Source organism: Xenopus tropicalis, chromosome 6, assembly GCF_000004195.4.
Source record: "Xenopus tropicalis strain Nigerian chromosome 6, UCB_Xtro_10.0, whole genome shotgun sequence".
Classification (NCBI taxonomy): domain Eukaryota; kingdom Metazoa; phylum Chordata; class Amphibia; order Anura; family Pipidae; genus Xenopus; species Xenopus tropicalis.
The window spans coordinates 87,254,991-87,278,387 of record NC_030682.2 but is presented as its reverse complement, the minus strand read 5'-3'; the positions used below and the strand labels follow the sequence as shown (position 1 = coordinate 87,278,387).

Genomic DNA, 23,397 nt, shown 5'->3' with positions numbered 1-23,397 from the left:
AGATCTTCTGAACAGGTGAAATATGGGCTAGCATGGACATGGGTATGCATTTACACAGCCTTTTAGTTGCATGTTTAACATGGTCTAGGCAGGTGTGAGGCCTCAATACAGTATAAAGTGTAACCAACAGCGCTGCCTCAGGGGTCCTAGCTGCCTGAGGCGACCAAGTTGATGTTGGGCTCCTCGCCCCCCCCATCCTTGCCTGTTTCGCATCAGAGGGAAGCTTTAAAAAATTTGGAATTTCAGCTCTTTAAGTAAGGGGTCCCCAACCACCAGTCCGTGGGCTGTGCTGAACCGGGCCACCTCTGCTCCCAATTACCTGTTATCCCAACTCCCTGATGCGTTACACAGCCATGACAATAGCTATGCGAAGCCCAGGAAGATTTCTACTGATTACGGCAAGGACCAAAGTACTTTATTAAGCTGTATGTAATAATAGTAATAGTAAAGTGCATAATATAAAATTTAACTAGCACTAGTTGCGCCGCACCCCCATCCTCGGTCCTTGGAAAAATTGTCTTGCTTGAAACCGGTCCGTGGTGCAAAAAAGGTTGGGAACCACTGCTTTAAGTTACTTGCTGGGCTCTGCCACCTGAGGCGAGTCTCTCAACTCATCTCATGGTAGCAGAACCCCTGGTAACCAACACATTTACTCCATTCTTCTATATATGGATTTTTATTACTTGCAGTTTTGCACACATTTTCTGTCATTGTTCCATTTAAAGGAGCAATACATGTTCAGCATATTGGGCCAGATTCAGTTTACTGAGAAAAAGGTTTATCATGTAAAAAACTGCTGGATGAAATTCAATTTGAGATGTAATTCGATTCGAGATGAAATTCAATTCAGAAAAATATATCTCACAGTTTATCACATGAAAATTATGTTGAAATCTATGGGAAAAAACAGAAACTAAATTAGGAGAAAAGTTTTTCCTCCTTGAATTAAAGCACGTCCATAAGTTTTTACGGGATAAAATATGATTTAACTTTTTCTCACAGAACTGAATCTGGCCCAGTATTGTATGAACTTCACTTCTTCTGCAAAAATGGACAGAACAATATCTGGGGGATAAAACTGCACCAACAACAAACTGAGAAGAAAGCATAATGTCTTAGGGCTGCATTCTTTCATCAGGGCTTGGACAGCTTGCTTTTAGGGAGTACAATGGAATCAAATTTGTATCAAGAAATTTTACAGAATGCCACAGTAGTGTTTTATAATTTGAATAAGTTGGGTGATTTCATAAACACAGGAGTAAATCAAGAAAAGACAGTGTCCTCTTCTTCAGACCTCTGCCCAACTAAGATGATGTGGCATGGCCTGAAGAGAGCTGTTCATGCAAGGATTCCCTGAAATATCCAAACAAATCATTAAGGTTGAGGATACTGCATCATACAGTATGAGGCAGTCTCCTCAACCTTAATGATTTGTTTGTGAAACCACACGGTGACTCTACCTAAGCTGATCAGAAAACCCTGCACTACACTGATGAGTCTCAAGAAAGGCAAAACTGGTCTGTAGTTGGGAATCTGATCAGCTATTATCCTGGCTTCTGCTTTAATGCCCAGTGGGTGAGCTTTAGCCTATAGGATAAACCCATGTAAATGGGATTTCTTTTTTTTTTTTTAATTTTAAATTTTTATTGGGTTTTGTGTACAATCCAATCTTGCAGTAAAAATAAACATAAAGCATTAGTTCAATAGTAGTAGAGAGAGGCATATTAAATGTGATACAAGGTAGGTTGATAATGCTTTCTATTACAAATAGTACTTAAAACGTAGAGATGTAAAAGAAAAAAGGCTGTCCGTTGTCGTAATTGTTTATAACTGTTGGATTGAATTAAGGTAACCAGGAAGGGAAGGGGGGAGGAGGGTACCAGACGAGAGAGACGTCAGGTGTTAAATGGGGGAGTATTAGTCATGGGTCCATGTCTTATACCAGCTTCCATTGGACAGGGGCCTATAGAATCGTTTATTATTCTTATTGCCTTTATAACTTGTTTTGAAAACCTGGCTCGGCAGGGCAGACACTCCAGTAGTTACTAATTTTGATGATTTGTTGGGTTTATTATTTTGTTTCTAAAAATGCTCGCCAAGGTCTCCAAGTGTCCCAATGGGTTTGTTTGGCTTTGTATCAGTCTGTGTGTGTTTCCTCAAATTTGCGGATGTCCTCCATTTCTTGGGTCCATTCTGCAATGGTAGGCAAAGTTGTGGATTTCCATTTGCGAGGAATTAATAGTTTGGCCGCATTGAGTGCGTATTGATTAAGAGATTTTTTGTATGATGGGACGGATTGGGCGTTGAAATGCAAGAGAACTGTTGCTGGGTTTTTGTCTATTTCCAGTTGTAGTTTGTTAAATGGGATTTCTTTTAGGAGTTTGTTTGGAATTCATTCCCAGAATTCCTTTTTTTTTCAGAAATATCCATAAACTGAAACTGTTTTGTAAGGAGGAATGGTTTAAAATCCCTCCTGACTTTAATGCTGATTAGCAGTTAGAGAAAACGCGTGGAGACGGTTAATGCTGCCAAAAGAGGTTGTACTAGCTGCTCAAAACAAGAATGTATATCTTGTATTCTTTTTCCAGCACTCGGTGTGAATACACAAAAAGAAGTGGTTTGTCTTATTAGTTTACACAGATTGTATCTATTTTAGACAACATAATTTAGGAATTTAGGGCAGAAAACAAGATAATACCAAAAGGTTTTCAAACTTTTTCGTTCAACATTATGAATGTATAAACACTGATGTGTAATAATGTGAATAATGAATTAACATGTTATCAGCACAATAAATCTCCTTTAAATAAACTAAATTGTAAACTGTAAGTTACCACCCCATAGAAAAGCAACAAAGCAATAGGAGAATAGGTATACAGATATGGGACCCATTATCCAGAATGCTCGGGACCTGGGGTTTTCCTGATAAGGGGACATTCCATAATTCGGATCTCCTACCGAAAGTTTGCTAAAAACATTATTTAAACTGTAATTAAACCCAGTAGGATTGTTTTGCCTCCAGTAAGGATTAATTATATCTTAGTCGGGATCAAGTACAAGGTACTGTTTTATTATTGAAGAGAAAAAGGAAATAATTTTTAAAAATGTGAATTATTTCATTAAAATGGAGTCTATGGGAGATGGTCTTTCCGTAATTCGGAACTTTCTGGATAAGGGGTTTCCGGATAAGGGTCCGATACCTGTACTTTGAGCTATTATATTAACATTAGATTTATGCTGAAGAAAAAGGTACAGCTGTAATTAAATTCCACAACACACCTTAGAATCCTGTGCATATGTATATACAATGTTACATTCATTCTTAGCATCTATTCATAAGAGGATGAGCACTCATGTTAGGTAATCGGGCAGGGCTTTAATTAGTATTGCATTCCATTCCAAAAGTGTACAGTTTGGCTGACGTCAGGGCTCAGTGGTAGACAAGCTAATTCCTTCCACTCTCTCTACAAACCATGCTGTTTGGATCTTGTCACAAAGACAAAGTACAAAGCACAAAATTCTTGGAAATTTCATTGTATGAAATAGTTGAACTTGTATTAGCAATGATGGATATCACTTAAATTCCTATAAAGGGGTCATTTACAACCCCAGGGGACATAAGTTCAAGAGCACTTAGCAACCACCATAAGTATTATTTGGGAAGCACTTGCACCAGGGCCCCAATATGTGTTGTGCCTTCTGATGCTCTTAGGTGCACCTAGGTGTCTCCCCCACCCGCCACTCTTGAATTGAGTACTGCATAGGCATTGCTTGATTCCAGGGATATTATGCAGTACCTGTCCCCTTGTTGTTAGACTTGGGGAAAACAAATAACATGCAGTGTAGAAAATGTGACATGATAATTTAGCATAAGATAGCGGAGAAAGGTATTTTCCCCACAGCTGAAACATTGTGCAAGTTCTAAATATTACTGGTCTGTTTATTTTCTGAGTATATTTACATATATAACCACCTGTTATTACTTAGTCCTCTATAGAGTATTGATTAAGCTTAGCATCATTAACTGTAATTTCTTTGTTTTCTACAGATTCTTCCCAGTTTGTTTATTGGAAACTTTAAAGGTATGTTGAGTTTATTTTAGTGGTTTTGTATAAAATGCATAATACTGTATTTAACAAAAGCAGGCTGTGTAAAGAAAGTTTGTAACACAAATTTCTCTGCTATTTTAAATAAAATCATCACCATTTATGTTTGAAACAGCTACATAATGCCCCAATACACGTATCCAACCTTTGAAATCATAACTATTTTGCAGCAGTATGTGCATGATGATAGACTAGACAGATTTGCACCCCATTTAGTTATGACAGCTGGCAAAAAGGCTAAATTTAGTCATAAATTTTAGGAGTGCTAAGGTTAGCTATCAACACATGCCAGAAAAAAAGTCAATGCGCATGGCTATACTTTTGCATGATGTTGAAGGTTATTAGAATCTCTCTAAAGCCTTTAGCATTTATGGTAACTGGTGGGCATCATTGCATATTTCTGTTAGATCTTGACTCTTTGTGGTAATATAATAAAAAGGGCAAAGTTTTGCCCCAGTTTGCCACTGCCGAGGAAATGCTACCTGCTGATTGGTTGTTGTTGTTGGCTCTTAGATCTGTAACAAACGTTACATTTTTTTTTTCAGGTAAGTTTATTGAAGGTTAAAATACACATGTATTACACAGTAGACAAACATTTTCCATCAAATATATATAGTTAAGTAACAGTGTATATTACAAGCACATTTTTAGAGATTCCATTCAGAGGGGGTAAATCAAACCTGCTTTTCAGTTACTGTCAGATGCCATTATCCACAGTTGCCACACCTCAATGTGCTGTTTCTTGGACTGACTTTTTCCAAGAGTACGTGGGAGGGTTGGTGGCTTCCAGAACTGGGCAATTAATCTGTAAGCTTGGGAGAAGATTCTGTGTAATATTTTTTGGGCAGAGCATGTTAGCTTGGTTGGTGGGTCCATACCTAACGGGTACCATTTAGGGTCGAACCCGAGAAGTTTACTGATGTGGGTGTGTATGGCAGTCCAATATAGCTGAAGTTTTGCACAGGACCAGAAGGTATGCATTAAGCTACCATCTTCCAGGTTACATCTTAAATCATACTGCTGATTTTTCTGCACACGGTTTATGTAAAAAAATTCTAGTGTAATAAGCTCTGTTTACCAGATATAAGTATAACAGCCAGTATTTGTAAATGGGGAGATTAGTAGAGGAGATTGTAACATTTGTGCTCACTGGTCATCTGTGATTGGTTCAATATTATGTTCCCATTCATCTCTAACTTTCAGCTGGGTCCTCTGAAGTGTTATATTCAGCAAGGCTTTGTAGAACATAGAGGTTGTATGTCTTAGGTTTTCTATGTGGAGTACTTCTGTCACAGGGGAGCTAACCAACTGTAAGTTCTTGGTTTTGATTACTTTTAAGTAGTGTTGCTCTAATGTTGTGGTTATTGGGAGGCTGGGATATCATAGGATTGTTTAAGAGTAGCAAATTATGTAATTCCCTGACCTGTCCACACTTGATCCACTGTTAATATTCCAGCCTCCAGCCTTATTTTTGGTGCGGTTAGTCTGTCCAGATGGGCCAAGCTATCATTAAACTGTAAGGGCGTTTGTGGGTCAATAGTTGAGGACTTAAGCAGGTGTTGGTTTTTTAAAGGACAATTCTCTAGAATAGGGTTGGATTTATAGGGAGTTGTAGCTAAGATAGCATACATTGGTGGAAGATCATTTTGTATTCTAGTTTGCCATTACTGGTATAAGGCTTTCCTTGTGGTAGAGTATTTTAAGGTCCAGATTTGTGACCATTGCTTTGCCAGGTAATAAAGGTACATGTCAGGTGGAATGGTATGCTTGTCATAGTGTTTGGGTTGTTTTGCAGGTCAACTAAGAATAGAGTGGATTTAGTTGGTTTGGTCTGTAAGCCAGAGATTTTTCCAATCTCCGTGGCAAAGTCTAGCAGTCATCAAGGAGTTGTAGATGTCCTCTTGATACACCAGGGTGTTATCAGCTTTTTTCATCAACTGGAAGCACGTGGGGTCTTTACCTGGCTTCAGTAACAGCACTATCGTGGCCTCATGCATAGATACTGGAAGCATTCTGTTTTTATAAGCATAGTTGTAAGTTTTCAGCAGTAGGGGGGAGGGGCTAGTGTGGTGGCATGTGCCTTGGTATGCCATAGGCCCCCGCTGCTTTACCCATCGGGAAGGACCCAATGGCATTCAATAGCTTCATGATCCTTATCATTTTCTAGGATTGATAACTATATTAAATTTAGTGTCCGCTGTCCCCTGGTCTGTTACCCATTACCGTAAGTGTTTTCTCTAGTAGGGCATGGTCAGTTTTTCCTCTGGGTAGGTATTCCGCTCGTTCCAGCTTAGTTAAAGTATTATAGTTTACAAAGGCAAAGTCAACTCTGGATAACACAGGATGGCATGCTGAGAAACAGGCGTATTGTCTAGTTTGGGGTTTTAGGTGCCTCCACACCTCAGTAAGTGGTGGGCAAATCCAAAAGTTGGGGATTTGTTCGTTCTTGGATGCGTATGTGTATTCTGTCTAGTTTGGGATCTAGTAATGTATTAAAGTCCCGCACCGCTATAATTTTCACAAACTTCCCCTTGTCTTTCTCTCCCCTTCTACCTTTTGCCCCAACTGTAGGTAGAATTTTGCCTATAATCAAACAAATGCAACGTTTAGGTGTTTCAAGAAAAGAGAGCTCTAACAGAGCTGTGAGAGTCGGCACCATCTTAGTAGCTCCTACTAATAGTAGTTAGTTATTCTGAAAATATACAGTTCTGCATGAAATGTGACATTTATATGTTTTATAGATGAGATGCTGTTGTTTTAAGATTATTGTTAAAGAAAGAAAAGTATTCTTGGACTTTGTAGACACTGCATTTTCAGGAAATAAAATCTACCCATCTTGCTTATATATTTATATTTTGATGCTATAATCCCATTGGATTTCCATCTGAAAAAAATTAAAATAAATAGAACATGATCTCCAGAAAATAAGTTTAAAGGGATTCTTTCATGATTTCTATGGTGTACTTTTTTACACTGTTACACTGTTTACACAGCAAATATTTCACTCCCATTTAAAATTTTATTCTTGAACCAACAAATATATTTTTTTAGCTGTAATATTGGTGTGTAGGCAGCAATCTACACACTCAGTGCATTGTGCCTGAGTCTGGGCTTTCAGATGGAGTCAGCGCTACACATTAGAACTGCTTTCAGGTAACCTATTGCTTCTCCTACTCCCATGTAACTGGAGGAGTCGCAAGCTGGACTTGGATTTCTAACTATTAAGTGCTATTCTGATTTTTGTTGGGAGCTGCTGTCTTGCTACCTTCCTATGGTCCCACTTGCTTTTAACTGTGCAGTACAGGTATGGGACCTGTTATCCAGAATGATCGGGACCTGGGGTTTTCTGGATAAGGAATATTTCTGTAATTTGGATTTCCATACATTAGGGCTACTAAAAAAATAATTTAAATATTAATTAAACCCAATAGCATTGTTATGCCTCAAATAAGGATTTATTATATCTTAGTTGGAATCAAGTAAAAAGTACTGTTTTATTACTACAGAAAAAAATAAATAATACTAATTAGGTTTCGGAAGGGTTAAAAATTTTCAACTTCATGTTTACGTGACAAAAAGTCTACGTAAAAATCACCATTTTGACAAAGATACATATTTTGGAACACATTTTCTCTTGTAATGTCTGTTTAAATTACCTAGTAATTGCTAGCGGGTCTCTGTTTTTATCATGCTCTCTATAAATTGAATACCTATCCATAATTCTATATCTTTTTCTGCTCCTTTTATATTGTGTTTGGTTAGTCTGATGATACATGTTTTTTATTTAAGGGCAAACGCAAATACCCAAAAATGTAGTTCTAATCTGCTATGTAGTATACATTAACTGCAATTTACTAGAGATTTTTAGAGAACTTTTGCTGTTGAAAACAATATCTGTCTGCACTTTGCTATTCTCCACATGTGCCTCTGAAAAATGTAGCAGAAGTCAGCTTTTATCTAGTCAAGTTTTTTATTCCCACAATGCTATGCATGTTCTGTGATTAACAGAAAGGAGAATCACAGAAGGTAAGAAAAATATGACTTTAAATAGCCATTAAAATCATCAAAACGTTTCATTAATCAATATTAAATGCTTTTTGTTGCACCTCACAGCTAATATTTACTGTTTAAATGATCCATACAAATTGTGATAAAAATATTTTGATTGTTAAATGCATTCCTCACTTTATTTGCTGTTTTATTTGGCTGCAGATGCTCGAGATGTTGAACAGCTGCACAAAAACAACATTACTCATATACTCTCAATCCATGATAGTGCAAGGCCTATGCTGGAGGTAAGTGGGGTAAGACTCCCAACTGAATGATTATGCATGTCTAAATAAACTGTATGCACAATAAATTTGGGACCCTGAATATTATGTCCTATATTTCATTAGACATTCTATATTCCAGTGGAAAATGGAATGGCAATGTAAAAAGCAGGAAAGGAATTTGATTTTCACTGCTTTTTTTACCACCTATGTAAACATAACCCTTAGTATGATAGCTATAACTGATTATATTTTCATAATTGATTACATTGCAACTGATTGATTAAAAACTAATTCCTATTGTGCATATATCTAGTTTGACATGTATATGCTACTGCAGGTGAAGGTGAAAAATAATAAGCATGCAAGAAAATTCTTTAGTTTGACACAAAACTTAGTAGCCATTTGGAATATCACCCCCACTTTAAAGGAGCAGGAAAGGTAAGCTTTGTCAGAAATTTAAGTAAACTTTGCCCAGAGGTGTTCTAGGGTGTTCTATACCAATCTAAAATGGCAGCTGCTTTCTTAAGCAAACAGAGGGCACTTCTATGGATGTTTACACAGGTATGGTAAAGCATTTTGCAGAATATATATAGCATTCTAGCTTGCACAGTAGTGGAAATAAAATGCTGCTGTAGCTATGCCTTCCACAATGCACCTGAAACTAGTAAATAGTAAGTAAGCTAGTGTGTGCTGACAAAAATCAACTGAATAAAGAATATAAAAGGGGGAAAGAGAAGAAGTAAAGGCAGAAACCAGAATGGGAATGAATATGGAGTAGGCGAGATCATTAGATTGGGTACAAATGAAAACTAGGATTGGGACATAGAAGGGTATGGGGGTTGTTTATTTGTGTCTTTGGGGAAACACAGTCTGGGCAACACAGAGATGAGATTATGAGGGATGTGGAGGAATGTGTTGGTAAAAAGTGGTGATGGAGCTTGTGGAGCTCATGAGTCATAACATCCTTGATCAGAAAAAGGATATGCACTAGAATGCCACTTCTCAAACCTGGATAGAGACCACAGCATGCAGGTTCCATGCAAGATACTGGAGAGTGAGCCTTGCTAAGGTAAATCTTGTGATGACATAGTTCACCATATTGTTCCCTATGGGATTTTTATCTGTCATTGGCCTTCATTTAATTGGAATTAGGGCCTACGTTTAGCATTACAGAAATTGATGATTGTTTATATGCATTAGCAGGGTAGGATGTTTCCTGTAAAAGTATTGCGAGTGAAGCGCACTGTGGTCCAGAATTGTTTCAGGACTGGACAGCTCCAGAATATATAAAACTGAGCTATAAATCATAGATATATCATTTTTTAATTTTTAATAAATCCCTTGTACCTTAGCTCACTTGATTCCCATCTATGCTAGTACAGGTATTGAGATTTGTTTCTCATTTTTCTCTTAGTTTGGTCATGGGGTATGTCTTAGTATCTGTAAAAAAGGGAGATTGCTTTGCTGGGGTCAACCTTAAGAGCTGTTGGTTCTGGTTTTGAATTGCGTGGAGGAAAGTGTGTCTAAATTAAAGAAAATTTAGAGTACTGCTCCAGTTGCAATTGTCTAGGTCATTGTTGTCCAACTTCTGTGGTATCAAGGGCCAAAATTTTTCTTGCCTACATGGACCATACCCACATTAAAGGTGGTAGCGCAGCAAAAACTCAAATGGTTGGTGCTCACTGCAGGGATATCACCTTTTATTTATATGTGAAAGAAGTTAATTATGTCATATTAAGACATACCCTTAAGTCCATATGCCTCCCCTGTGGATAGCACAGCAACCCTCGGCACATAATTACACACCTTAAGGACCATATAATGACTATTTCCAAATGCTTATAAAATCCCAGAACAAACCCCTGCCAGGTTCACCTCCCACAGTCGGTATAGGGCAGGCATAGTAAGGCACACACAGGCAGAGTAGGGCAGGCAGAGTATGACGCACGCAGGCAGGGTAGGGCCGGCAGATTATGGGACACGCAGGCAGCATAGGGCAGAGTATGGCACACACAGGCAGCATAGGGCAAGCAGAGTATGGCACACACAGGCAGCATAGTGCAGGCAGAGTATGATACACAGGCAGCACAGGGCAGGCAATACATACAGTGACACAATGGTGGCACTGCTCCATGTGGTGTGAACAGGTAAACGTTAGAGTCTGTAGTAAATTTGGAAGATTCTAGGGCTTTGACAAATAAAGAGCTCTAATTTAAGCTTTTGATTGATAGAATAAATAAAAGGGGTGAAAGTGGGCAGCCTTGGCAGATGCCATTTTAAACGACATGGAAAGGTTAATATAAATTAAAAGTAAGTCTAAAGGCATTCTTTTTAAGTACTTACTGCATCTAAATTCCCAGATCCCTGCTTGCTTCTCTGAGATATGGTGCTGGCAGCCTACAGCAGTGTGAAGACTACAGTGACATCACTGAAATCTCTCTCCCCTTCCTGTAGGCTGCCAGCAGCAGCCTTCAGTAGCAATGCACATGTGCGTAACTTGATCCTGTCTCCTGTTCTGAGCTACACATGCCCACCAGCCAATCAGAAGTGGATCTGCCAGAGGGGGGGAGGGAATGAAACACATGTGCAGTATGAAGCAAGGAGGGAAAGAAGGGGTAATACCTTTTAAAAGATGGCTGCCTATTCAAGAAAACGGATAGAAAATGTGAAGTAAGTGTGACTGAGTAAATATTTGATTAGGTGAGCCAAAAGTGTGAAGTTTTTAGTAAAAAATAGGAGGACTATTGGGCAGTATGCTTTGTAAAATTTGACTTGCATTCACCTTTAAATGTGAAAAGTGTAAGAGTTTGCCATTAATGCACAGTCTGGCTGTTGGGGAAATGTAGAAAGTAGAAATCCAAGCCTGCATTTTAGGAACTAAATTAATCCCTGCAAGAGGAACATCCAGTCCACTTTTCAAATGCTTTCTATGCATCTGTGGATGAAAGCATGATAGTGATAGCTGATTTTTTGCAATACTGAATATGCTAAATAACCTTTTGGTATTACCTCTCGCCTTTCTGCTGAAAACAAAGCCATTCTGGGGAATATTAGTTTTTTTTTTAACCCGATTTAACCTTAATGCTAGAATTTTGGCATATAAGTCCTTAAAAAAATAAATCTGCCTACAGTTTTGGAGTTTGACTCCAGAGAAGTGAAGCTTGCAGAGAATCCTTTAGGGCAGTGCTGTCCAACTGGCGGCCCGCGGGCCGCATGCAGCCCGCGACCCCCCTCTGTGTGGCCCCCCACCTGTCTGGCTGCTTTGATGGCTTACCTTTGAGTAAGCATTAAATGGTAACAGTACTGAGATTAACTGGCCCCCTGCATGGTTCTCACCTCAGATTCAGGCTGTAATCCCCCTGTATTGTTTAAAAATGTAATCCCCTGTGTTTTTCACACCTTTTAATACCTGCATGGTTCACCCCCTGCAGTGTTCACACCTCAGGCTCAGGCTGTAATCACTCCCATTGTTCACTTCTTCACACCTCAGACATAGGTACTGTAGGCAGAGTATGGCACATACAGCCAGCATAGGGCAGGTAGAGTATGGCACACACAGGCAGCATAGGTCAGGGAGGGTATGGCACACATAGGAAGGGTAGGGCAGGCAGAGTATGGCACACACAGTCAGGGTAGGGCAGACAGAGTATGGTACACAGAGGCAGCATAGAGAAGGCAGAGTATGGCACACATAGGCAGGGTAGGACAGGCAGAATATGGCACACACAGACAGCATAGGACAGGCAGAGTGCTGCCTGTGTGTGCCATACTCTGCTTGCTCTATGCTGCTTGTGGGAGGTGAACCTGGCAGGGGTTTGTTGTGGGAGTTTGTTAGCAGTTGGAAATAGCCATTAAATGGTCCCTAAGGTGTGTAATTATGTACTGGGGGTTGCTCTGCTATCCACAGGGGAGGAGGAGGCATATGGAATTTAAGGGTATATCTTAATATGACATAATTCTTTCACATATGAATGATGGTTGATATCCCCACAGTAAGGACCAAGCATTTGGGATTTTGCTGTGTTACCACCATTGTGATAAAATAGGTGTGGTTTGAAGTGGGTGTGGTTTCAAAAAGGGGAGTGGTCAAAACTGGCTTCCATTAGCGGCCCTCCACCATGTATGCTAGAGAAATTCCGGCCCTCGGCACCGTAGAAGTTGGACAGCACTGCTTTAGGGTAATGTCGCCTGTAATAAATCTCTGCTATTAATCTTCCCGAAACGCCTTTCCACCGGTAATAAAGGGAAATGCCATTGGAAAGGCCTCCACATTGCTTTGGCTTTCCGAAGTCGCTTGAAGTTTCCTCGTGCAGGTAAAAACCAAAAGCGATGCGTAGGCCCTTCCACCGCCAATTCCCTTTATTCCTGGTGGAAAGAATCTTTGGGGAGATTAGTAGCCCATGGCAGCAGAAATTTACCGCAGGCAACTAATCTCCCTGTTGGACATTACCCTTAAAGCTGAGTTTCTTGGACAAACATGACCTGTGCTTTAAGACATTTTGCTCAGATAAGGTTGTAACACTGTTTATAGATCCAATGCGTAGTTCTGTCATTGAGTTGGGTGGTTGTTGCGAGCTGTTTAGTCAGCTCTAGGGTGTTGTCGGTAGCTAAATATGCTGTGGTAAAAATGGAAACAGTGAAATGAGGCCCTCTGATGGGATAGGTAAGTAAGAAGGGAAGAAAAGGGAAGTTGAAAAAAAAAAACAAGCAGACACCCTCGCAACTGCATAGACCGCGGAGGGGGGGTGTTCATGACCAAACAGTGGGGTGACAACCCTCTGTCACACCCATGATGTTCCCAGTGGTCCTTGCCTGAGGGAATGTGCAATAATAATAGAGACAATAAATAGAAAAAGAGACAATAGAAAGCAAAAATAAAAATAGCATAATGATTTTTTTTTTATCAGTGTGTCCAATTCCTAATTTGCTAAATTACTATTAGTTCCTGTCGATTTTTACTCCCAGACCCATGTCCTTGTATCATTGCTAACACTATTAGTAAGACTATGGCAGAGAGGTGAAGTTAAAATCATAAAATGCATAAATAGTTATAATAGGTCACCAGTTAATTGCATAGAATGTTCATGCAGTCGATTCCCTGTTATCAGGATGTGGTAATTACTTACTAGATCAGATACTGATGATTAAAGTTGATTTTATTATGAGTTAAATTATGTTGATCTACAAAATTAATGCATTAATTTATCTGTAGACTTTATTTGCATTCTTGTGCTGCCCACACATGGTCATTAGGCAAAGTGAATGAATGCCCCTGTGGCAGCAGTATTAGGTAGAGCTGGGCGGTATGACCAAAAATTTATATCACGGTATTTTTCAAAATTATATCTGTGTCACGGTATTTGACGGTATTTTTTTTTTCCATGCATGATTAGGTGTTAACCCCATTTCCTAATAAATTAGAGAATAATTACTGCAGTATTGAAAATCAGAGTCAGGCAAGCGAAGGATCGGCAACAGAAAGTCGTAAGGTAAATCAGGCAGGCTTTGTTTCCCAGGCAAGGCCGCAGACAACATAGCACAGGAGGAGGCGTTTGATAGCTTTAAATACCCCCCCACGCATGCACAGAACCGGCGCCGTCAGTGCGTCACGGACGTGCACGCAAGGAGGCGCGTGAGACCGGGCCGCACGGGTGAGTACCCTGACACCCCGGTATTGCGGTATCTGAAAAATGAATATAGTTTTTAAAAAAAATACCGGTATTCGGTATTAAACGGTATATCGCCCAGCCCTAGTATTAGGCTAATGTTCCACGGGGAGATTTAGTTGCTGCTATTTTTAAAAAGCGAGTTCCAGCGACACTAACAAGTGATTACTAGAGATTTCAACAACGGAGCAATTCTATTTCCCACAAATCCAAGTGTCGCATTCCCCGGCCACAATTAGAGATTACATTCAGTGCAATGGGGAAATCACAGCGACTTTCCGCTCAGTGGGTTTTACTTTCAGCGATTCCAATAGTTTTAAATGACAATGTGTTCTTTGTAAAATTATTCTAAAAAGGGTCTTATTGCAATTCGGTGTGATAAGTCATTTAAAGTAGTATCGTTGGTTTAGGTACTGGTGATTTATATTCGTCTCTATGTAGAGACAAGACAAGCAACTTGTCACTGGAATATACTTTTTAAAAATCTCAGCGACTAAATCACCCCATGGGACATTAGCCTTAAAATTGCCACATGTGCCAGATTTGTTCAGATTTGACTGATTTCAGTGATACTGCCAAACCACCCGGGCATGTATATGGGAATGGCACTTTCCTTCCTGCAGTTAGAATTGCTTGGGTTGTCGGCCTAAATAACAGAGCAATTGAAATTGGGCATGCACCTTTATGGGCACTTGTCTGTTTTGTTCCTTCAAATCTGTGATTCCTGTGGGAAGTTAGAATATTATTATAGTTATTAACATTTTCCTGACTGTCAGGATAATATTAAAGGAGCATTTTTAACAAATCTTTCTTGGGGGGGTGATTTATTAACGGGTGAGTGTGTTTTTTTTTTCTCGATGTAAGATTATTATAAAATGTATATTCATTGTAATAATATGTGAAGGGTTAACATATGTATGCACAATTCTAAGAAGGTCTGTGTATGTGCTACTTTAGTTGTTATGATTACCTTGACCATCCTGTCTCTGTCCAAGTTGTGTTTTGTCCTTGCTGATCTAGGTAAAACCCTAACAATATGATATAGTTTTCACATTTTATTAATTTACACCGAAACCTTTGACTCTTAGAGAGGGAACAGTCTAATCGGTTTGACACCTGGTTGTCTGGTCCAAATAATAGAAGTCATACTGAATTTAGAAAACAAAGGTATGTATAATCAGTTAGTCAGAAAGGGCAGTCATGATGGAGACATAGAAACTGGAATACCCTTAATGGTGGATGGGTAACTTCCGATAACTAACTGGTATATTCTAGCATCATTCAAATGTATCAATCAGGAGAGACTTCTAAAAAAACTTCTAGAAGCCACCCATGTCTCCTGTATATAAATTTGGCTACAGTAGGGCACAGAGACACAGGGCCAGCAGAGGACTGACCACTTTCGCAGATCAGAGGGAACCCTGCCATCAAGGGCCAGGCACATAATCAAACCTAAGGAGAGGTATTCTTGGGCTCTGTAATGCTCTAGATTTAAAGGTTTAATAGAGTGTTCATAAAGTTCATTGTGGGGCATTATTATTATGGTGGTTGGGCTGCTGTGTTTCATTTTAGTGTGTTTAGTTTAGTTAGTGCGTATACTTGTAGTGTGTTTTGGTATATTTGTTTTGTATGACCTTTTGTGTTCATTGTAGTCTTTTGTTTCATACCTTGCATCTACTTTATTATTTATGTTTATGTAAATATTTTTCCAATTAATATAAAATTATTTTTACATTTATTGTTTGGTGATCTCTTTGCCACATTATATTGCAAAACTTTGGTTATTTTAATAATCTTACATCGATTAGAGTCTTTCTGCACTTAAAAAAAATTTAAATTGAGTTATGGTTTGAAAACTTGAATGTCTGGTATTGATTTAGTGCAAAAAACCCCCGAAAACTCTAATATAAAAATTTGCCATCTAAAAGCTTGTAAATTTCTATAGAAAACAATGGGAGTTGTCATAGGCAAAGTCAAGCCATATTCTCAAACTAAGCATTAATGTTAATGTTACAAGTTTTCAGATTTAATTAATTTGCTTTCCAGTGATCTCCTATGAGTGTAGAAGTCAGTGGCAGTTCTAAATGATATTGCCTAACTTATCCTCCAAGAGCAGAAAATTAATAATAAATCTGACCAAATGCTGGTGAATATAGAAATGAACAGTAATACATCAGCCCTTAGTCTTAATGTGATTACAATTCTATTTCTGGGTGCTTAGTCTCCTAGCATAATGCATTTACTGGTCTCCCAGAAAAAAAATTCTTTGCATTACAGAGAGAGCCTGCTACACTGTTTGAGGGGTTATTGGGCTGTCCAAGTATACGTGACGTGTTCTTAATAGATCTTTGTTCCAGTTATCAGGAATGAGAAGTAAATGTATTAAATGCTGAGATAGCATCCTTACATCCTTGCATAATTATTGTATACGTATAGGGGCAGTTATAAATGTATGTTAACTGCAAGAAAGAGGCATAGATTTTCACATCTGAAAGGTCACAATATGCTGTACCACAATAAATAATGCTAAATCATTTTCTTTGTTATCAAGAAATGCCTAGATATAAAAAGTGTAAAAAAACAGAGATGATGCAAGTTAATGGAGCAAAGCCAGTACTCTGCTTACAGGCTTAGGAAATATATGAAAACTCAATACCACTTCCTCCAGGTGTTTAAGGTAACCGAAACATGCCACAACTAGTAAAACGTGTAGTAGTATTTAAGAACAAGAACATGTACATGCATATAAACATAATCAAGTTATTATTGAGTACTTTTAATTTTTTTTCTTTTAAACATCCTTATCACATAGCCTGCATCTGATTTAATTTGAGCTTAAATAACATTAACCCTTTTCACAATGCTTCTTTGTTGATCTTGTCATGCATTGAATATGTGGCGTAGCATAGGTCAAAATGAAACCCAGAATTGTTCTACTGTATACTACTAAAGCTGTACTTGTCACCACAAAGTACTTAATTAAAGCTTTTAAGGCAAAAAGTATGTTCAGCACATGACCAATTCATTGAACTAATGTTGAAAAGGGGGCTATACTTACCCTTTAAAGAAGAAGTGAATGCAATGCTTGTTTATATTGTCAGTGTGAATGGTTTAAATTATGAAGAATGTGTCCTAAAATGGCATGTAGGTTTCGAAATCCACTGCATTTCCTTAACTGAATAAAACATGGACTTTGTAGCTATCCACCCACTCAGCCTTTGGACTTAACTGCAAAGTGTCAGTAGCAGCTGGACACAATATTACAAGCTGTATATCAAGCATGCATTATATTATTGAAGCTACTGCAAAAAAAAAAAATGGCTTCTCTTCCACTCCCTTTTCTGAAACAGTTATAAACATGGCATCTCTCGTAAATTGAGATGTAAAATTGAATGACAAGCAGCTCTAAATAAATTAATTAATCATTTTAAAAATGATGTCAAGTTTGCCAGAGTATTGAGTAAAAGATCCTTGTATTTATACAGTGTTTGTCATAAACACATACTAAGTTCCCTCAGATCTGTTGCAACTCCTGGTGACCGTATTAATAGTTGCTCATTTAATAATAGTTTATGGCTTAGTTTATGGCTTTTAGTTTATCATTTTAACTGCAGTGCTATATATTTTACATCATGTGGCATCTGTAATGTTGTTATAAACTTTGTCTCTTTGGAGGGAAGGGAATGGAATGGTAGCTGTATTCCCCTTCCCTTGCAAAGGGCAAGTGTATATAGATCCCTACTATATAGCATTCCTGGATGTTATGATTACTAGGCATCCACACTCATGTTTCAGTCAGATATCAGTAAATTAGACTTTCTACTAAAAAAAAATCCTTCTGACACCTTTTACCTCACTGGAAAGTAGGTTAGTAAACCTAAAAGTACAATATTGTGCAATTTTTGGGGAAGATGATTTTTTTTGGCTGACCTCTATATAAATGTGTGTGTGTGTGTTTGTACACAAAAAACATGAATATCCTGTAAATAATCAGTTACAATCAGCTCTTAGTAATGTAATTTCTGTTACTTGACTTACTGAAACTTATGTATTAAAGGGGACCTGTCACCCTAAGAAATAACTCCAAATGTTTTTCTATATTGTTAGTTGAGCAAAATAAACTTTACTTACACTATATAAATAATATAAATCTTGTTTTCTTCCGTCTTGGAATTACTCAATCAAAGCAAACAGACAGGCACCATTTTGTGGGCACTGTTATCAAGGCAAGCTTCGTATCATGACAAAATCTTGTTTATGTGCCAGAAGAGGGGACCTGATGCCCATACCCATGCACTGGCTACACAATAAGATGATGAGGAGGGAGGGGAAAAGTGAGATGTGCAGTGACACCTAGGTAGTGCTGAACGGAAAACTAAAGTATATATGATTGACAGCTGGGATTTTGAAATGCCTTTATAATGGGTATGGGAGTGTTATAAAAAAAAAAAAAGGAATTTTGGTTTCATGTTTAACTTGAAAAGGACTTTTATTATACAGCTTTTTATGTCTAGGTGACAGGTCCACTTTAAAATAAAACTTGTATATTAAAATAATATATATATGTAAAATATGAGTTTTGCTACGTCTGTTTTTTCAGTAGTGCACATAAATACATTTGACAGACATATGTTTAATTACAATGCCTACTGGATTTGGCATTTAAGATACTGGACTCTTTGTTTCTGGAAAAAAAAATTCTGAAGGGTGGGAAAGTACAAAAAGAGCTTGGGACATAACCCACTGGAACATGGAACCATGGTTGATTTTGATGAGGTGGAAATGCTTAAAGAGAGAATGGTTTTGAATTGCTTGACATGGAGAGGATGAGGCAGCAAAGCCCCTTGTTCAACATGAGTTCATTGAATAAGCTTTGTTTTATTTGTGCATACATCCAAATCAACAAAGGAATGGCTTCACCGGAAGAAGATTAAAGTTTTGGAATGGCCCAGCCAGAGCCCAGACCTGAATCCGATTGAAAATATGTGGGTTGATCTGAAGAGGGCTGTGCACAGGAGATGCTCTTGCAATCTGACAGATTTGGAGTGTTTCTGCAATGAAGAGTGGGCAAATCTTGCAAAGTCAAAATGTGCCATACTGACAGAATCAAAAGGTGCTTCAACAAAGTATTAGTTTAAGGGTGTGCACACTTATGCAACCACATTATTTTAGTTTTTTTGGTTTTCTTCCCTCTGCCTAAAAGATTTCAGTTTGTTTTTAAATTGAGTGGTACAGTTTATAGGTCACATTAAAGGTGGAAAAAGTTCTGAAATGATTTATCTTTGTCTCATTTTTGTACAGCACAGGAACCTGACATTTTTTAGACTTTTTATATCCACTGTAGTCTCAGATGGGCGCCAGCAGCTTCTTTTCTACTGGATCAGGCATTCTATTGACTGTCACATAAGACCTGATTTGCCAGCTGCTCGTGAAGTGAATAAGGCAGCTTCATACAGATCAGTTGTGACAGCTATTTCATACTAGTCTCAAATATACTGGTGTATTATATTACATGTGTATGTATAATTGGGGGTGAGTAATAAAAAGAGGACATTTGGATCCTCTGTTTTTATGTAAACAATGTTTAAACAATTATAGTCAATAATAATAATAATTGTCAGTCAACATTTTATTTTCCTAAAATATTACAGTGCATTAACACAAACACTCACTGTTACAGTTATTTGATTTCACCCATGTTTAAGTTGTGCAGGATGTTTTGCAGGATGCCATTACAAACAATCACAACAATGTTTGTAGGGTCAAACGGAAATATTGAGTTTATTGTCCAGAAATTAAAAATTTTTTCAAAGTGAAAAATTCAAAAAAAATTGAGAAATTTGTGAAATTTAAATGGCTGTTCATTTTCATGAATCCTCTTTATTTTTCCCAAACAGAAACTGTGCCAGTGGCCATTTTAGGAGAATTGGTGCTCATTCTTGGAAAATAATAATGTGTTTAAGTTTCAGTTAAAACTGGGTGAAATAGAAAACAATGATGTGATTAACTTCCTCTTGAAAATGTGTCGAGGATAGGCTGTCACTGACTATTGTATTCCTCTAGTATTCTAAGCCTCCAAAGGACTTCATTGTTCTCAGCAGCTTAAACCTGGCTTGCTTTTTGTCAGTCTAAAAAAGTCACATGAAGTTTTATAAATCTTGGACATTTGTTTGTTTCTCAAATTTTTCACGAAAATATTTGATTTTTTTCGAGAAAAAAATGAAACAATTGTATACTGCCATACAACACATACATAAATCTTGAAAAAACCAGAACATACCAATAAATTGGAACTTTTCTCAGAAAACCTTAGTAAATGGGCCCCATGGAGTTGTCTCAGGACAAACGTTAGGCATTCTATATAACCTTCTTAGACATTCATTGTGTCCCAAGAGCCACCAAATGTTTTGACAATGCAAACACACATGCACTTTAAAATAAAATGGTCCCTTAAAAAAAAATCTATTTAAGTCTGCCTGTTGTCAGTAAGACTCAAATAAGTCTTGACAAACCTGAAAAATCCAGCCAGGTGGTACAGTACATGCCTATTTGCATATGTCAGAACAGATTAAACTTTCAGGTTAACCTTAGAGTAAAAATATAATAACATTTGAGGTTTTCCTAGATAAGTTATACTCTAACACATTTAACACAAAGCAAAAAAAAAATCTGGGTGGTGAGAAAAAAATCTGCATAGTTCTATGTGCTTCTGTAGCAATATATATATATATATATATATATATATATATATATATATATATATATATATATATATATAAATATAAACGGTTAAATAAATCTATATATACATGTCTATACTGGCTGTTCTGTTCTTTCTTTTAGCATGGATTTGAAAATAGTTATACTTTGTAGCCTTTGATGAGTACTTTTGGTTACAAGACCTGTTATCTTGAATGCTTGGGATCATTCTGTAATTTGGATCGCTTTACTTTAAATCTACTAAAAAAATAATTTAAACATTAAATAAACCCAATAGGATTGTTTTGCCTCCATAAGGCTTAATTATATCTTCAATTGGATCAAGTGCAAGGTACAGTTTTATTATTACATAGAAAAGGTAAATCATTTTTTTAAATTTGGAGCTTTCTGGATAACGGGTTTCCACATAATGTATCCCATACCTGTATAAGGACATTCCCATGAATACTATTTTGTCAGATTCAAAGCAATTTATAGGAATGGTTACAGAATTGCTTTTGCATACATTTTTGTAGCAGCTTATTAATTCTGTGCTTCATATCTTTGATCTAAATGTTGTAAATGCCTTAAATATATAATGTAGCCAGTATTTTATTTATTATCCTGTATTTTAAGGATAATTTAGATTTCAATTCAATAGAATACAATTATTACAAGAAAAAAATCTTTGTCTTTTAATTGTAGAAGCGATGATAACCTATTTACAAGCAATCTTCCCATGGTTTACAAGGGATTTAAAGGAGACGTAAATGTAAACAGAAGACAGAGAAGCTTGGTGTTCTGATGTTAAAAATGTGTGAATTGTTATGGCCTGTGTTGCAAAATGGCTCAGTAAGGCACATTTCATTTGATGTACTGGGAAGTAGAGGCAAAAGGTGACATTTTTAAAATTACTGCTACATGCAGCAGTTCAGAAGGAGTAGAGACAGAGAGTGTACAGCTAGAGGAATTTGGCAATTTTAATGTTGTTGGTTTAGGAAACAGGAATGGTGAGAAACATAAGGCATAGTGTTACTTATTTGACATTGCGTTTGTGAGTATGGTTGCTAAATGGTAGATAAACAATGTGCTGTGTATTGCAAAGTAATTATATAATGCTGTTCCCTTATACTTTGTAATTAGTGGCAGGGGCTATAAACCAGCAGAATGGCCATGCCCTGATAAATACTTGGAGAATGATATCATTTGATTGGCCTCATTTTCATGTGGTCTTGATTGAACTCTGCAGTTACGGGAGACACAATTAGATCTTAAAATTCTTTAGAAGCTGCATTGCTCATAATTACAATTTACGGAAGGCCATACTTGCTGCAACTGAGTTTGTAGCAAGTATAAAATTTACCCTTGGTTGAATTTACAAATAACTTATCGCTGTCTCTAATAAACGAAATCCTGAAAAAGTAAATGATTTGTTTTAATCTAATTGTTAACCACCAAAACTACATTTTGTGTTGTCATTCCTGAAACTCAAATCAGTTAAACCGATACAGTGAGAGCTAACAAAACTAGAATAAGTTATATAGAATTTCACGATTGGCAAGAGCTGAAACAAGCGAGAGTTTAGTAAAATTACTGAAAAAGAAATAGTTGTCTATGAAACCTGCAGACGTTTAGCACAACTTCAGGCCTCAGAATTAGCACGAGATGCTGTCAGGTATCCAGTTACCAAGTCAGTTTAGATTAACCACTAGTAGAAATTTTAGGAAAATTGTGTTACGTAGGTGCACATGTTTGACGTGTTTGGGCGCCTCCCCCTTGCAGATGTAATTGCAGTGGAATTTGGGAAAAATACTGCATCTAAATTATCACTTTGCACAATGCGCTTGTAAATTAACCCTATTTTGTTCTGATACATGTAAGATACTGAAGTAATAAAATAGCCAATCTCAGGTCTTCGAAAAGACTAAAGAGATACTGACCAGAAAGTAAACCTTTTTTCATATCATAATATTGTCTTTGCATGCTATTTATAATTTTGCCATAAGTATTTGCCTGATGCTTTTACATTGCCTACCTGATCCCCCATGTTTTTCTTTGAGGGGGCTGCCATATTTGTGCAGCAGGAGTCCATTAGCATTAGAAGCTATAACTGACAGGTTGAGAAGGGACAGTCAGGTCAGCAAAACTTACAAAAGCAGCCCCATCAGTGACAAATAATCAACATGGCCTATAGGTAACTTTTTATGTACATTGATATTTTGAAGAGTAGTGTCCGTTTCACTTTAAGGTGCAAAGTAGAGAGTGTATGAGCCCTAAACCACTTACCCCCAGCCATTTGAGGAAGGATCCTTGAATGGCCCTATTAAACTCACAAATATAAATAATAATTCCTCTAAACTGTATATTTACAGCAGCCAAGCAAAATACTGCCTTACTCCTACTCTCCCAGCTTCTCATATGAAAGTCTGTATTTCTTTCATAATGATCAACTAAAAATGAATTAGTATGCTTTTGTTAACCATGACTGATTTTAGAATTTGGGAACCGTGGGTCAGATTTATCAAAGTGTGTATTTAGAGCTCCACTACTGAAAAACTCACACACTTTCTGCTCTTTTTTTTATGGGATTTTTAGAAGTGTATTTATCAAATGGTGAACTTTCACCCATTGATTAATATGATTTTAAAAATC

The 23,397-nt window shown here is 37.4% G+C and overlaps 1 protein-coding gene across 2 annotated transcripts in view; it reads left to right on the top strand.

Annotated features, from left to right (window-relative positions):
• The window catches only part of dusp22 (dual specificity phosphatase 22), a 51,455-nt gene that overhangs the window by 17,734 nt on the left and 10,324 nt on the right, over positions 1-23,397 (top strand). The window contains exons 2-3 of one of the 2 annotated variants that reach the window (XM_012964578.3): positions 4,049-4,082; positions 8,319-8,410. In XM_012964578.3, the coding sequence (XP_012820032.1) occupies positions 4,049-4,082; positions 8,319-8,410 (126 nt within the window). 2 annotated transcript variants of the gene reach the window in all.